This window comes from Quercus suber, unplaced genomic scaffold (genome assembly GCF_002906115.3).
Source record: "Quercus suber isolate HL8 unplaced genomic scaffold, Cork oak 2.0 scaffold_29, whole genome shotgun sequence".
In the NCBI taxonomy this organism is placed as follows: domain Eukaryota; kingdom Viridiplantae; phylum Streptophyta; class Magnoliopsida; order Fagales; family Fagaceae; genus Quercus; species Quercus suber.
The window spans coordinates 356045-374053 of record NW_027069494.1 but is presented as its reverse complement, the minus strand read 5'-3'; the positions used below and the strand labels follow the sequence as shown (position 1 = coordinate 374053).

At 33.2% G+C, this 18009-nt stretch overlaps 1 protein-coding gene across 1 annotated transcript; it reads right to left on the bottom strand.

Moving 5' to 3' along the window:
• Positions 1-10703: 10703 nt before the first annotated feature.
• LOC111999452 (IRK-interacting protein) lies at positions 10704-12543 on the bottom strand. Its single transcript, XM_024031580.2, has 2 exons — positions 12353-12543; positions 10704-12251 (listed from the first exon to the last, which is right to left on the bottom strand). Exons 1-2 carry the CDS (start codon positions 12437-12439, stop codon positions 10878-10880), a joined length of 1461 nt encoding a protein of 486 aa, XP_023887348.2. The 5' UTR covers positions 12440-12543; the 3' UTR covers positions 10704-10877.
• Between the last annotated feature and the right edge of the window lie 5466 nt (positions 12544-18009).

The following is an 18009-nucleotide window of genomic DNA, read 5'->3' as shown; positions in this document are numbered from 1 at the left end:
CTACAAGGACAGTTTAAGACTTGACCATGTGTGTCTCTTACATAAAGCTATCTATGGTCTTAAGCAAGCTTCTAGGGCCTGGTTTGATAGCTATAACACTCAACTATTTCATCTTAGATTTCATGCTTCCTATGCTAACACCAACCTTTTCATTCTCATTCATTCCTCTCATATTGTGTATTTATTGCATTATGTTGATGATATTATCATCACTGACAATAATTCTTCCTTTATTACTGAGATTGTGAGTCAACTTGGTTCTGTTTTTGCTCTTAAGGATCTTGGATGCTTGAATTACTTTCTTGGGCTTCAAATTGAGTACATAGATTCAGGTCTTTTTGTTCATCAGTCTAAGTATGCTCAGGATTTGCTTACCAGGTTTAACATGCTTGACTGCAAGCCTTGCTCTAATCATTTTGCTTCAAATCATCATTTTGTTCTAACTCATAGTCCTTTACTCACTGATCCTACTGCTTATAGAAGTTTGGTTGGAGCACTTCAGTATATGACCTTTACCACACTTGATTTGTCCTATGCTGTGCAATAAGCTAATCAATTTATGAGCAAGCCTACTCAGCATAATCTTATTGCAGCTAAGAGGATCCTTAGATATTTGAAAGGGTCTTTGCATATGGGGATTCATTTTCAGCCTAGTCCTTTGTCTATTTCTACCTATTGTGATGCAGATTGGGCTGGTGATCATATAGATAGGAGGTCCATCATTGGTATGGTTGTGTTTTTGGGTGGTTCTCCTATTACCTGGTCTACTAAGAAGCAGCCTACGGTTTCAAGATCATCTACAAAGGCTGAATACAGATCTTTAGCTATCACTACTTCTGAACTTTATTAGTTGAGGATGTTGCTTAAAGATCTTGGTGTTTACTTATATCATCCTCCAATTTTGTAGTGTGATAATGTTTTTGCTCTTGCCTTAGCTTCTAATCCTACTTTTCATGCACATTCTAAACGTATAGAGGTTGATTATCATTTTGTGAGGGAGAAGATTTTAAACAAGGATCTTGTGGTTAAGTATATTTCTACATCAGATCAGTTGGCTGATGTTTTCACCAAGTCTCTTCCTTCTCCTCGATTCCATTTTCTTGTTCACAAATTCATGGGAGTCCCTCCTCTTCATTTGAGGGGGGATGTAAAGACAAAAGGTAAAGAGCAGAAGAAAGTGCAGCACAAAAAGTAGAAAACAACATGTAGTTCAGTATAAGATTTGTAAAACTATGTGCAATTTAGTATATAGCATTAGTGGCTGAGTTAGTTGTAATTAGTGGCCACGTGTACAGCTGTGATTAGCTTATTAAAGAGTTAGTTTAGCTTAAATTCCGCTAGTTAGTTAGAGGTGGTTAGCTACATGTGTATAGATATCTAAATCATGTAATCTATTAGTGTGTGTGATAATACAAAATATCCAATTTTAGATTCTCTCAAATTCTCTCTCTAGAATTTGTTTCTCTTTTCAGTATGATGTATTAAATGTCAATCAAAATTAACTACTTTTCTAGTTGTTGGTGGTCTTGCTCAGCATTGTTGTAGAACATGCCAATGAAGTTTAACTGAATTAACACCCCTCTCTTTGTAAAAGGTGAAGTTGAGGGTAAGGCCATGGATTCAAGATTTAGTAAGCTGTGAGCATGTATTGTACCAATAAAAAAAGGTTGTAGTAATATGGAAATCTAGGAAACGTTGGAGAATGTTTATCATAAGATGTGGCCATCTGCACTTGTTTTGAAGTTGACACACGAAAGCATATTTGGTGACACATTTTGGATACCATGGGTTTCATTCTTTTCTCATGAAATTTTGATATTATATTATTTTGTTCCAAAGTTTTATGAATTTTGTGTTTGTCAAACAGTAACATATACATTGATGTTTTATGTGATAGAGGTGTGAATTTTTAGTTGTTTGCATTTGTTATCTCTTGGATATAACCATGGTTGTCAAAATCATGATCTGGATCGTAAGATTGCACGATTTCACAATCCTACCTCACCAAAATGTTTAAGATCGCACTAGAATCCTAAAAATGGTAGGATCGTAGGATCGTATGGGATCCTACCGATCCTACCAAAAACATCAGTTTTTAGATTTTTATTTATTTATTTATTAAATTTTTTAATGGGATGAGTTTTTGGTTTTGATGAAGCTTTAAAGGCTTTTATTTTTTTATGTTGTAATGGTATGACTTTTTATTTTATTTTTTAATATAATTATGTTAACCTAAGTAAATGTTTTCTAATTTCTAGTTCACTTGTAATCAAAATGAAGGAATACTTTATCATTTCTAAATGAAAATTTTATATTGACTTTGGTACCTTTTAAGCTATAATGTTGTTAAATTTGTTTGATCAATATACTAATTTGTGTTCCAATATTATTAAAAAAAATTTCTTATAGATAATTTTATTAGTATACTTGTATTTGTATATTGATAGATTGATTTTTTTTAGCATACTTTATAATTGTTGTTAAGTGCTATAACTTGAATAGTTGAGCGTGAAGTTATATCTTGATCTCCTTTGCAGCTCTAATATACAATGTCTACATAGATGATTGAAAGTTTAGATTTGTGCTAAAAGACAAGAACTTGTTCAGACCCCCAATTTTAAAATTACGGCTTAATTGCTTTTACTCTAACTTATCTATGTGCGGAACAAAAGTAAATGAGGCGCAATCACCGGAACTACTCTCTAAGCCATAAGCAAGCAAGCAACAATAAATATAAAGCTTAAAGAGTAAGTGAAGAGAGATGCAAATACAAGATAATACCAAGATGTGTTCTCAAAGAGGAAACCGAAGAACTCGACAAAAAACATCTTCGTGACCCTCCAAGTCAAAATCGATCTACTAGTGAATAAGTTGAAGTACATGAATAACAAAAGACCCTCCAAGCCTAGTCTACCTAATGTACTTGAGCCCTTCAAGCTCCTGCTACTAACGAACTTCTCAGAATCTTGTTTTCACTAGCTTCTTGGATCTCGCAATACTGCCTGATTGCATCCGCCAAGCCTCACCGATTTCTTTTGGCAAATCTCAAATGCTTCTCAATCTCTAAAATACTCTCTACACTTTGAATAGGTGTGGGTTGTATTTGGGTACAAATCTCGTCTCAAGGTATGACAATGAGAGAGAGGAAGGAGAATAGACTACAATGATTTGTCACTAAATGATGAGTAGTTCTCTCTCTAAAAGATGGGTGTGTTGTGTTATGGAAACCTATTTAGGGTTTTCTCTCTAAATAGCCTATTTTACTTTTATGGGTGAAGGGTAAAAAAGTCACACTTAAAATCCTTTAGGTAGAATGTTTCACGGGTACCTCACGAGATGATTTGTCTCGCGAAGTATTCGTGAAATGTAGCCTGACACTTAACTCTTCAGCTTCCAACATGTGCTATTTACGTGCCCTTTTTACAAGATTCTTTCTTGCGAACTTTTTGCGAGCTAGTTCCGAAACTGCACTGATCTTCGTGTCATGCTCAATTCGTCACCAACTTAATACTAAACCCAATACAATAAAATCCCACAAAATACAAGGAAATAATTTATTGCACTTACAACACTTTTTTTCATGGAATAAATCTAACATAAACATAGTTGTAAATTACAACTTTATAATCTCCCTCTTTAGCTATTCCTTGACAAAACACCCTATAACAGACTCTAGACTTAAACATGAGTTTGGGAACAATGGCAAAACTCACTCGCACTTAAATCTAAAACTTGTGATGAACTTGGAACAAAATACTTGTATCCTGAAACACTTGCACAAAACACATTAGACTCTCAAGATAAAGCAAGTAATAAAAAGATAAGTATAAAGTAACAAGTAAAAAGCAATTAAATAAACATGATGTGAAACATATGCGCAACTTGATTAAACACATGACAGTCATATAGAAATGACTATAATGATCATATAGTAAAGAAAATGATCATCAGAACATGCAACCAATAAAGCACAATAGCATAAAGATGTATGCATGTCCAACACATAAACATGATGTGATGAGAGCAACAAAGCATAGATACTAATGTAACTTAAAACACCATAAAGTAAAACAAGAAAACAAACAAAGAGTAAAACAAACAAAGCAAGGTTTTCTTGAAAAGAAATGTCTTCTTCCCTTTGGTATATGCATCTCTTTATGGCTTTCTCCCCTTACGAATGTGCACGAGTTAGAATTTCTCACCTTGAGAATGTGCACATGATTCATATAGAAATGATGATACACTCCAGTATATTCTCTAATATACTCTTCCCCTATTTTGTCACAAATAGATAAATGAATCAAGAGGAAGGAGGGAAAGAATAGAAGATATGAACAAGGATAAGATGTGTGAAAGGTGCAAAATGAATGAGAAAAAGAAGCTTAAACAAAATATAAAACATCTTAAAACCAAATGCTACAAAGCATAAAGAAAACACGACATGCTAAGGATGAGGAAATAAGATATAGACTAAGGTATGACAAAGACACAAGAACATGTTATATGTGTTAAAAGGTCTTAAAAAGACTTAACTAGCATGAGTGAATGCAAAATATGTCAAGTGATAAAGTGTGCGCATCAACGGTGCATCTAGTGTGCATATGAGATGCATGAGCAAGCACTCATGAGGCAAAGTTTGTAAAACACACAATCAATGATCAAAACATGATAAACATGAATAATTATGGTGATCCCAAAAAATTAATACTCATCAAGTCAAAAAGAGTGAAAAAAATACCATAAAGGCATTTTATCAAACATTTAGAGTGCACACACTACACATGTATATTAAACAATTCACGAACATATGAAAATCTTGCTTAAATATATGTTAATTTTGTCATAAGGGGCCAACATCCAAAGTAAATCATCATTTAAAACAAAACCCAATAAAAAAATATTGACAAAGATTAAGTTTTCCAACCCCCATTTGAGAAAAATCCCAACTATGAACGTAAAACTCCCAAAAACATAATCTAAGGATCAAAATCAATTAAAAATGTTAAAGATTACCTTAGAGATGTTTATGGAGTGTAAAAAAATTGAAATTAGTTGGGTTTTAATGTTGAAGCTTTGAAAAAGAGGGTTTGGGGAGGATAGACTCAACATAGAGTCATATAAGGAGTTTTTGACCAAAACTCATGAAATACCCATAAAATAGTTTATCTGGGAATTTTCGCAGGATAGCTGAGAATTTCACGGGATAGCCTACTCGCGATTTACTTGCGAACTACTTGCAAAAGTCTCTGTCTGATGACCAAAAATGCTAAAAATACATTTTTTAGCTTCGCGACTCGCAGCCAAGTCGCAAACTACTCATGAAAGACTCTGACCCCTGTTTTTCAACATAAAAATAAGCTCGAAACATTGAAAAACAAAGTAAGTACAAAACTTAAAAACAAAGAGTGATGAAAAAAACTTCCAAACACAAGTAAAACAATCAAAAATCTTTTTGTTTTGATCCATAAATGATAGAGCACACACACATCATATTTGAACATGTACCATCATACAAATGAAATAGACATTCATTGAATATTAGTCTTGTGTGTTGTGTGTGTGAATCAAGTATGAACTAGTCCATAGTCTAGTATGAAGTTTCAATGATCAATTCAATCAAGTCATACACAACTAGCATGAAGTCAAGTGACTTATCTCACTAGTAGAAATAAACATATATGACCCTCTACCAAAGTGTTTACAATTAATTGAAAGCTTTTCATTTGGCTTCCATTTTTCATACTTTTGATCAATACAAATCAACTTTTTAAGAAGTGATGCCATGAAATTTTTTATATTTCTTTGATGAATAAGTCTTCGGTTTTGGTACTATACAATTTGAATATATTTTTGCTACACTTTTTCCTAGTCAAACAAGTTTTCGAAGCAAAGCTTTTTCAGCTCTTTCTCTTTTAAAAATTAACGTTTGTAGAGCTTTTGACATAAAAATAAATGTGAGAAGATATATAGGCACAAGTCTACGCATGTATCAAGATCAAACAAGACTATTGACTAATCATTCATGACCAACTTGAAGATCTATTTACAATAATCAAACGAAGATTTCTAAATGTCGCTCACACTTACAAATGTGCATACATAACAAGTTAAGCTTGTAAATGCATTACGCCATTAGTACGAAAGTACTAGGCAAAACTAACATGTGATATCTGCTCAAGCAAACATGATTAAACTTTTTGAATTTTTAACTTTTTATGTATTTTTTTTTTATTTTACTCACAAAACAAATGCAATAAAGTAAGATCAACAACAAAAACAAAACAATGCATATAAAGAGATGCATGATGCACAAATGCATGATAATGAAGCATTTAATGTGTAAAAAGTCCTACAAAGATCGAAAAAATTAGATTAAGGACCAAAAGAGTATAAGCTCAACCATAGAAACTCTTCCTTATCCAAACAGAACAATAATTTGGAATGAGTGTCTCATGAAAAGTGAGACGACAGTTGGAAGAATGAGAACCGGAGATGCACATAGATAAGGAGGTAAGAGCATTAACCACATGTTTCAACAACTTACCACTTTCAATCAAATTCGATTTAGCTTGCAAAGTACAACTTCCAAGAAGCTCAAATTTCTCTTTTCTTTTGATTTTTTTAAAAACTTGAAACTTAGAGCAATGAGGTCTTAGATGACCAAAGGCACCACAATTGTGACAAACAATGTGTTTAGATCCACTAGGCTTTTTAGGGAGAGATCTAACAATATGGTTTTATTCTCTCTTCAACATGGAATATTGAGGTCTTATGTAACCAATCACACCGCAATAGTAGCAAGTAGGAACAAACTTAGATCTACTCAAATCCTTAGGATGAGACCTAAATGAAAGCTTAGGCTTAAGATCTTTTCTCTCCACTTTTTTTCTCTTTTGTGTGGAAGAATGTACACCGATTTGTTTTTAGAAATAGAACTCACAATTGGAACAAAATCGGGCTACAAAACATGATTGCAACAAATAACATCTTTCTTTTTAGCAATAGGTTCAGCAATCAAACACTTGACATGCATCTTAAGAGATTCATTTTCACATTTAAGATCATCAACAAGTTTGTTAGACAAAATAAGTTTAGCATCCAAGTCCACCTTCAAACATTCAAACTCCTTTAGTTTTTCAAGAGAATGTTCAGCAAGTTTCTTATACTTTTCAACCAATTTGTTAGATTCATTGAGCTTAGCAATCAAATCATCCTTTTCACAAATGAACTTGCTCAAATTCTCGTGAAACTTCTTAGCCTTTTTTTTCAAGAGTTTGACATTTGGAATATTAACAACACCCAAAGATTCATGTAACATGTCATCACAATCATAAGGATTAACACTCATAGAGGCATTTTCACAAACACATGGCATGTTACAATCAACAACATTTATAGAAGCATACAAAGCACTATCCATGGCAATAAATGCAAGGGTTAATGATCACACTTAGGTAATTAAACCAATACAAAGGTACCTGCTCTGATACCAATTAAAAGCTCAGTTTGTACTAAAACACAAGAGCTTATTCAGACTCCCAATTTTAAAATTACGACTTAATTACTTTTCCTCTAACTTATCCAAGTGCAGAACAAGAGTAAATGAGACGCAATCACCGGAACTACTCTCTAAGCCATAAGCTAGCAAGTAACAATAAATATAAAACTTAAAGAGTAAGGGAAGAGAGATGCAAACACAAGATAACACCAAGACGTGTTATCGAAGAGGAAATCAAAGAACTCGATGGAAAACCTATCCGTGATCCTCTAAGTCAAAATTGATTCACTAGCGAATAAGCTGGAGTACACGAATAACAAAAGACCCTTCAAGCCTAGTCTACCCAATGTATTTGAGCCTTCCAAGCTCTTGCTATCAACGGATTTCTCGAAATCTTGTTTTCACTAGCTTTCCGGATCTTGTAATACTACCCGATTGCATTCGCCAAGTCTCACTGGCTTCTTTTGGCAAATCTCAAATGCTTCCCAAGCTCCAAAATACTCTCTACACTCTAAATATGTGTAGGTTGTATTTTTAAACAAATCAGCTCTCAAGGTATGACAATGGGAGAGGGGAAGGAGAAGAGACTACAATGATTTCTCACTAAAGGATGAGTAGCTCTCTCTTTAAAAGATGAGTGTGTTGTGTTGTGGAAACCTCTCTAGGATTTTCTCTCAGAATAGCCTCTTTTATTTTTGTGGGCAATGAAGGTATATATAGTATGGGTGCAGGTTAAGAAAGTCACACCTAAAATCCTCAAGGCAGAATGTTTTGCTGATGCCATGCGAGATGGCTTGTCTCGTGAAGTACTCACGAAATGCAACCTGGCACTTGACTTTTCAGCTTCTAGCATGTGCTTCTCACGTGCCCTTTTCGCGGGAACCTTTCTCGCGAACTTCTTGGGAGCTAGTCATGAAACTGCACTGATCTTCATTTCATGCTCGATTTTTCACCAACTTAATACTAAACCCAAAACAATAAAATCTCACAAAATACAAGGAAATAATTTAATGCACTTACAACACTTTTTGTCATGGAATATAGCCAACATAAAACATAGTTATAAATCATAACTTTACAATGATGAACTAGATGATGATGATTAGGACGGTGGTTATATGAAACTTAGAATGAGAATAATTAAATATTCACTTCACCTTATGTTCATCTTGCTTTCAGATTTCATATTTTAGTTAGCTAGTTTCCATTTGATAACTTATTTTGGATTTTAAACTTGGAACTTGGAAAATATTTCCATATGTGTTGATAAATATTTTGGTATTTGGTTGCTAATTAAACATTTATTGAATTTTTTAGATACATTTGGTCAAAAATTAAATATATTTATTACGTTAATATAGACGTAGCGATGTATAACATGCAAATTGCATCATATGATGCAAATATTTTTTTTTAATGGATAAAATCACAATTTATGTGATTATTCAACATATAAAGTCATTATCAATGTGTTTTTTGCTTTAAATTTGAAAATATGCAAAATCTTACGATCCTCAATTCGATCATACGATCCACGATTCGATCATACGATCCACGATCCCACCTACCTCCTACGATCCTATGTAGGATTTTAATTTTGACAATCTTGGATATAACTACTTCAGTTCAAGGGATCAAGGGTGTTCAATTGGAATCTTTGATGAGCCGTGACCTTTTAGTTTTTAGTTTGTGCTATAAACAGTGCCCCTTTTTCTGCTCCTTATATTATATATTTCTAGTTGGAATCATAAAACATTTTTGGACTTGTTGGCTTCTTACATTGTTGTTTATGACCTTGTCGCTTGTGGTTCAAAATTTCCATATCTTCACAATCCAGACATTTGACGCAGTTGTCTCTTAAGTTAAGTACACTAATGTGTTCTATCATTAAAAGAGAAATGCTAATGAGTGTCCTTAGGACACTAATTAATTATCCATTTTAAGAAAGTTTTAATACTACTTTTATGGAAAATGAAAAAAGTTCTCAAAATATTAATTACTTTTTTTTTTTTCATTTTTCATAAAAATTTTCTTTAAATGGATTATTAATTAGTGCCCTAAGATCACTCGTTAGCATTTCTCTCATTAAAAAAAAAAAAAATTAGAATCTTCTAGAATCCTTAGGGGAATTTCACCATAAGATTGCTCATATCATATTAATCCATTTTGAAATGTGTGAATGGGATTTTATCACTTCATCAACATTTGAACAAAAGTTTACTATTACCGAGTTGATATGACAAAGTAAATGCAATCTACTCATTTCAAAATATACGGATAGGATTTTAAGAATCTCACATTAGAGTTGACTCAGTCTATAAAGAATCTTAATCCTAAAATGTACACTTTTAGGGGGTGTTTGGTAGAGTAGTTTGAAAATTGTTGTTTATTGTTTTTTGAAATACGTGTGGGTGAAAAAGTGTGTTGAAATGCGTGAAATGCTGTTTAAAAACTAAAAAATGTTGTTTGAAATGGCGTACCAAACGGGGCCTATTGTTCTTGTTGTTTATTTTCTATATTTGTCAAAAACAAAAACGCAGATAAATTTTGTCTTTAGCTACTAGTTGCCCAGGAACTTTGGAGCAGAATTTCAATCAGGGTACGCGAAAGATGATGCAGTCTCAAGAATTAAAAGGAACAACTAACGGTGGCCTTTCATTTAGAAAGGTACTCTCAATTTCATTCAAAACATAGGAATCTAAATTAATCCGGAAAGGGAAAATGCTGTTACAAACACGGTATTCCACGCATCCGTATATACACATCTAAAAATTACACATTAAAAACAACTGAAATTGTGACACAAGAGTCTTCTATTTTTTATTAATTTTTTAAATGCATATATTTGAAAGGAGAATGTACTTATAGCCCTTTGCTGTATGAGTTGCACTTCCCAGCTGAGGCTTGGACTCTCACATAGAATAGCTTCAGCTGTTCCATTACCAGAACAATACTCGTATAAAAAAAAAATTTGAATTCAGAAAATCCAAACAACATTCACACAGGAAAATCACCCTTTGATTCCATTCGCATGGTTGTTTTCTATTTCCTTTGTTTCTGCTTCCCTAGTTGACAATAATATCCACATAGTTAGGACCCATCAAAAAAGTTTTCTATTTATAGATTCAGAATTCAATTTTCCATATACCAACGAGCGAAAATGATAAAGATCTGAGTAGACTAGGAAAAGAATAAAACAAAGAGATCCAAGAAATGCCAATCCTTTACTTTGACCCCAAAAACCCCACAGCCCAACGTCTCAAAACATAGGTACCCATCAGAAACAGGCCCCATATAACAATATGCGGTACAAAGTGCAACAGTATTACGAAAGGAGTTTAGCAAAAAAGTATTGCAAAAGGATCACAGAGTTTTAAGTTCATATAATTATACCCTTGCCTTCACCATTACTTTGATCGTTGTTGGTGGCGTTGTAGTACCTGCATAGCACCTTGCATTTGACCACACTGCCATAGACATAGAACCCAGGTGCAACCATGATACGAACCACAGATGGAACCAACCTTTTCACCTTATCTCCACCCATATCCTCCATGTAAACCACATCAAACCCCACACCTATATCCACTTTGAATATAGGCAAGCTTGGGTGCACCGAGTTGGCTAAAAGGTGCACCAACCACACACTCTTTGAAGCAGCAAAGAAAGCCTGCAACAATGGCTCTGGCCACGCTCTGTTCCATCCCAACATCGAAACAATTTCACTCATTTTCCTGTCACAAAACCTGCTATACTCTTCGCTGAAATGCCTTGTTCCCTTGTTCAACACTTCCTCCCATGTCAACCCACGAAGAAAGTTGAAGGACTCGAAGTTAGCCTCGCACCTATCAATCGGATTCAAGATTTGAATCGAGGTATTCCTTTGAAACCCAATTGATTCAAAGTCTTCATAGAAAGCCTTGTTCAGTAAAGCCTCCAGGTAAAAAACCAAGCTTCTTGGGTTCTTTGATAGTGAAATTTTTATATCATAAGGTTGGAGAAGAACTGAAATTCTTTCGTATACTTTGCTTCCCATGTGCCTAAGTTGCATAGCGAGTGAACGGCTTAATAGCTTGACCGAAGACCGAGACTCCGAAACAGAAACCAAAAAATGTTCAATCACTTTGTCATTAAGCCCCAATGACCTGTGTCGATTACTGTCTCTAGTCTTTATCATTCCCGTTTGATAAGCTGAGTTGGTGCTACATTCATCGAGCCCAGATTTCAAGTTATGGCAATATACTTCGAGCTTGTTGAGCTTCTTCTCTAACACAGCCATGGAATACTTAAGCCTTGAAGCTTCAAGAAGAGCCTCATCTCTCTTTCTTGTAGCGTGAATAAGCTTTTGTGAGAGCTCAGCCACTGCAATCTTCCACTGCTCCTCTCTCGCCGCCTCTGATGGACTAGACCGCGGGCTCTTCTTAGTTAAAGATAAAAATATCGACTTGAATATGCCATTGGGACTTGCAATCGATGAAGAACAAGAAGAGTGCTTGTTGAGGCCATTGTTGTCGAGTGGAACCACAGAGATTTTCTCACGCGCGTGTGGACGACACTTGTTGCACCGCACAGTAGTACCATCTTCGATTCCATTGGCATCAGAATCTGACTGCTTAATAATCTTCTTGGGTTTGCCATTTTTGTGAAGCAGATGAAGTGGCGTACGGTGGTGCTTTGGAGCACTTGGTGTAGTCTCTCTAGTACTCTGCCTTCGTTCCTCGCTATACCCATCTTCATTTTCACATTCTTGAATCTACAACATTCAAAACATTAAAAAAAAAAAAAAAAAACAGCATCAAAAAAAAACATTTCCAATTGTTTCATGTTAATGTTTATTTATGTTTGTGTACTTACCGGTGGTGTGAAGTGAGGGGATAGGTGGGAAGCAGAAGGCGGAGGAGGAGGAGATTTAGAGGAAGAAGAAGAAGAAGAAGGAGCCATGTTTGTGTTTCTTATTGCATTTTTTGGTTGCCTTTTGCTCTGTGATGATACATATCTATCTGAAAAATAAAAATACACTGCTACTTGGTAGTAGTATTAAAATTTTATTTTTTATGCTGTGATTTTAATTTGGGAGTGTGCCTTTGTGTTTCAGGCTCTTTTCGTTTTCTTTCATTTTCTTATTGGGTTGTATTTTCGTCGTCTTCTAATCATCATCAACCATGGTTAAAGATAGAAACGCACGTAGAGGGATAAGTCACAAGTACAAGTGTTACTTAGCACGCGTTCTGGACCAGACATTAATGATGGGCAACTTGCCAAGGTGATAGCATATAAGTAGGAGTGTTCATGTGTGTAGCAAAACATAACGTTCATATGCTAGTACTTTTGAATATTTTTTTGGGACCAAATTGCTAGTTTTTATTTTAAAAATGCTTAAAACATGTTATTTTATAGTTTAACATGGTAGAGTGGATATGAAGTTCCTAAAATATTTGTGAACATGTTGAAAATTATGTGAATTTTGCATTACTTAGATAAAACCTCCCTAAAGAAGATTTTAGGGACCGAGACGGATGAATGGTTGGAAAAGAAAATAATATTGGATTAAACATTAGATTTCCTTGACATCCCCATGGTTTTATGTTATGGCCGTTTTATTAATGTGAAAACTAAGAGGGAGCACGGATGGTGTGTAATGCGTATACAAGAAAATTCGCCACCTTTTGTCTAGGAACACACAATAAATACATTTTGAAGAAAAATATTCAGTGCAAGTGGGAATGTTTTTTTTTTTTTTTTCTCCATTGTGGTTGATGAATGTATAAGGTCTTGTTAACTGGTACTTTCAGGGCAATTAATAAATCATTTTAGAAAAATTTTGACATAACTTTCATGAGAAATTAAAAAAAAAAAAAAAAAAGTCGTCAAAATAATTAATTGCTTTTATTCTTTTCTCATAAAAAGCTTCTTAAATTACTTTTGTTCTTTTCGGAAAATTCTTAAGTACTTTTGGAGTATGAAGAAATAGTACTCATTCCTTTCATATTCATGGCGAACCTTACCATGAATTTAATGAGTGGTCTCTACTATGAATGTAAGAAGAGTGAGTACCATTCTTCGTATTTTGGAAATACCTAAGAATTACTCAACATTTTCCATCAAAAAATAAGCAAGGATAATATCAAATTAATTAAGAGAGGAAGTAATTGTACATCTTCTTTTTGTTTTTGTTTTTTTTTTTTTTTTTCTTGGGTTGAGAATCTAGTAGTAGTATCTTTGGGTGCAAAGAGTTAAAATGCATTTATCATCAATTACTCCACATATTCAATAGCTGAAAGTCGGGATGGCAATTTTTCTCCGCCTTGCTTAACTCGCCCCTCCCTTCTTCACCCTGCGTGAGTTTTCCCTGCCCTGCAAAGGTGATGGGGCAGGGATGAAGCAAGATTTAGCCCCACACCACGGGTGAGGTAGGAATGGGTTTAGACTTTTTAGACCCACCTTGCCCCGCCCCTCCCGATCTCCACCCTGCCCCATGTTGCTAAGGATTATAATTGTAAATTTTTCATACCTTAAAATCCTACTATTTAAATAAACATATCAATATTAGTATATTTTATTCTATCCAATGTGATTCTTTGTCTTTATTTTGTTATGTGTTATACTATGAGATATATATATATATATTATTATTATTTTTTTATTGTCTTATTAAACACTTGGATATATTATTCATTTTTTTTTTCTAAAAATTGATTTGATTTGATGGGATAAATTTAATTGTAATTTCAAGTATATTTTTATTAATGAAATTGGTTTCATTAAAAAATTGTACTAGTTGTAGGACAAATTAACAAAAAAGTGAAATTTTACGGGTCGGGGCGGGGCTTCGCGGGGCCCCAAGGGGCTAGGGATGGAGTGAGAAAGTTTTCCCCATCATACGGGATGGGGCGGAGATGGGGCAAGACAAAACCATGCGGGGCAGGGACAAAGACCCCATCTTTCGGCCCCGCCCCGCTCCATTGCCATCCCTAGTTGAAAGCCATAAAGTTAAGAAACTTGCTGGGTCATTCCACATTAATTAAGGATTTAATAAAAAAAAGAAATAAAAAAATAAAACATAAAAAAAGAAATCCTTCATCAAATTCCCCAAGTGCTTGATGTCGTTTTGCATCATTTTTAACATCATCTTAACTTATACTTTTGTCATTGCAGTATCCTGTTCAATGGAATCAAATATGGGTTTTTTATTCTTATGGGTATTTTAAAAGCTTCCAAAAATACACTTTAATAATTCTACAATATCATCATACATAAAAGTAACCCCAAAAATAATTATTTCTTGAAGGTGATTAACATTTAATACTAAGGAACACATCTAAGGGCCAAAAATCTTTATTGATGTCATACATGAGGGAACTTCACATATATATAAGTACTTATGAGGTGTGGGGGCAAAAGACAGAGTTTAAGTCTTCAAAAAGAAACTTCACACACATATACAGTTAAAGATCATGCTAGAGTAAATTTTCTATCATGTAAAAAAAAAAAAAAAGGGTAACCATGTCACTAAAATGCTCATTCAAGCCAACACAAAACATATTTGTTACTTGTTCTTCACAATCCAATTGTACAACGTAATGGAAATATAGATTATATATTGATAAGTTGTTAATATCTAATAGGTGGCCAAGTCCCAAATATTTTTATGCCTTGAAAAATAGGGCATTTGTTATAGGTCTATTCTAATTGGTTGTTTTGTTGTTCCTTGTCTATGTTAGAGAAAATGTCTATGACATGACAAAAAAATATGTTGCTTTTCAGCAAAACAGAACCATATTGAATGATTATCCAGACAACATGCTTAAGACTTGAGGAAAATTCAACTCCTTGGAAAGAAGGGCACTAACTCTAGGTTGACTTAACACACATTTTAATGTCTAAGGCGAAAATTTTGATAATAGGCTTTTAGTTGGAGTAGAATTCAAATTTCAAAAACTTAGATTATAAAACTTTATTTAAATTAAATTATTGTCAAATCTTATTTAGTCAGGAGTTTTGTAGCTTAATATACTAATAAAATATTAATTTAGTAAGATGCAACTTGAGGAAAAAAAAATGTGGGCTGTGTGAGATTTAAGTTTATAAATTTTGTTTTTTTTATAATAAACCTTTAGTTTGAATAGAATTTAAAATTGTTTTAAATTATCATAAAATCATGCAACTTGAGGATGGGTTATGTCGGATTTTAGTTTAGAAATTTTTGATAATATGTTTTTAGTTTGAATAGAATTAAATTTGTTTTAAATTATTGTTAAATCTTATCCCTTAGTCAAAACATGAACCATTTTTTTTAATAAAATTAATTTACTATTTAGTGAGAGTAGTCACTTGACCTAACTATCTTTTTTAAGTCCAACTTTTTTTTTTTTTTAAACTTGCTGAAAGAAATAAAAATAAAAACATGGGTTATGTGGGATTTAAGTTTATAAATTTTTTATAATAGACTTTTAGTTTGAATAGAATTTGAATTTGTTTTAAATTATTATTAAAGTTTAGAAATTTTTGATAATAAATTTTTAGTTTGAATAGAATTTAAATTAGTTTTAAAATTATCATTATTAAATTAGCAAAGCTTCGGTTGTGTATATATATATATATATATTAGCACGCGTTCTGGATCAGACTGTGCATGGTACACGCTCATCTATAAGGAACTTGATATTGAGGTATTGACCGTGTCAAGGATGATTTTGATTCAAAATGATCATATGATGGATTGATGGGCAACTTGCTAAGGTGATAGCATAAAAGTACGAGTGTTCATGTGTGTAGCAAAACATAACGTTCATCTGCTAGTAGTTTTTGATTTTTTTTTTTTTTTGTTTTTTTTTTTTGGGGACCAAATTGCTAGTTTTGATTTTAAAAATGCTTGAAACATGTTATTTTGTAGTTTAACATGGTAAAGTGGATATGAAGTTCCTAAATATTGGTGAACATGTTGAAAATTATGTGAATATTATTGCATTACTTAGATAAAACCTTCCTAGAGAAGATTAGGGACTGAGACGGATGAATGGTTAGAAAAGAAAATATTCTTGGGCTAGACATTAGATTTCCTTGACATCCCTATGATTATATGTTATGGCCGTTTTATTAATGTGAAAACAAAGAGGGAGCACGAATGGTGTGTAATGTGCATACAAGAAAATTCGCCACCTTTTGTCTAGGAGCACACATGATACGCAATAAGTACATTTTGAAGAAAAATATTCAGTGCAAATGTGAATGTTTTTTTTTTCCATTGTGTTTCATGCATGTATAACGTTCTGGGTGCTTTTAAGGCAATTATAAATAAATCATTTTAAAAAAGTTTTAATACTACTTTCATGATAAATATAAAAAGCCGTCAAAACAATTAATTGTTTTTATTCTTTTCTCATAAAAGCTTCTTAAATTGCTTTTGTTCTTTTTGAAAAATTATTAAGTATTCTTGGAATATGAAGAAATGATGCTTTCTCTTCTCATATTCATTATGAACCTTACCATAAATTTAATGAGTGAACCTTACCATGAATGTGAAAAGAGAATTACTCAACATTTTTCATCAAAAAATAAGTGAGGATAATATCAAATTAATTAAGGAACGAAGTAATTGTTCATTTTAAGGTATACCTTGTAGGCTTGGTACCATATTGGAGTAGCAGTAGTATCTTTGAAAGCCATATGGTTAAGAAACTTGCTGGGTCATTCCACATTAATTAAGGATTTAAGTCTTCCTTTTAATGTGAATCCATTTTGAACCCTACCTACCCTCACGGTGTGGTAAAAGGATTGGAAATAATAATGGAGAAAGATCACAAAAGTTCGTAACAACTGACAAGGCGGCGTAGTAGTAGAAACTAGAAAGGTTTGGAGACACGTCACAATTGGGAATTCGTAAATTCAAGTAATGATAAATTCAATTAGTGCTCAAGTAGTCACACATCATAACACATGCAAGGCTTAAGTTACGTAGGGGCACTGACCATAATTGTAAGCTCCTTTTGGGTAAATTACCAAGGTAAATTATCTATTTGTTCTCTAAATATTTTTTTTTTTTTTTTGAGAAACATTTTGTTCTCTAAATAGGTTGTATGTTAATTAATTTTTTTTTGTTGCTAAACTTGTATGTTAATTAATTTGGTCCCTCATAAATGGAATATACTCATCCTTATAAATCCTTATTATTATGACCAAAATTAACACTTGAAAAGAAAAATACCAACTAGATGCCAAATAAGAGTAATTAACTTCTTCTTTTTTCTTTTCTTTTTTTTTAAATTATTAAAACAAATGATTGATAGTAGAAAGTGGGGAAAGTGTTGTTCTCGAAGTGATTGGAGCAGCTAAAATGTTAGATTGTGTCAGACTCATTCATTTATGAGTTATGACCACGTGAAAAGAAAGGTTGTGACATTTATAGCCATCTTTAATTCTCCAACTCCAACATTTAATGCCTCAACGACTCACATTCATTCCCACAGATAAATGTCCCTGCGGTGGATCACAAACCACATCCCACGCCAACC

Excerpts from the sequence above, each read along its gene's own strand:
- LOC111999452 (XM_024031580.2), bottom strand. The coding sequence starts at position 12,439 with ATGGCTCCTTCTTCTTCTTCTTCTTCCTCTAAATCTCCTCCTCCTCCG. Across the intron at positions 12,252-12,352 it reads CCCCTCACTTCACACCACCG|ATTCAAGAATGTGAAAATGA; the intron begins GTAAGTACACAA and ends TGAATGTTGTAG.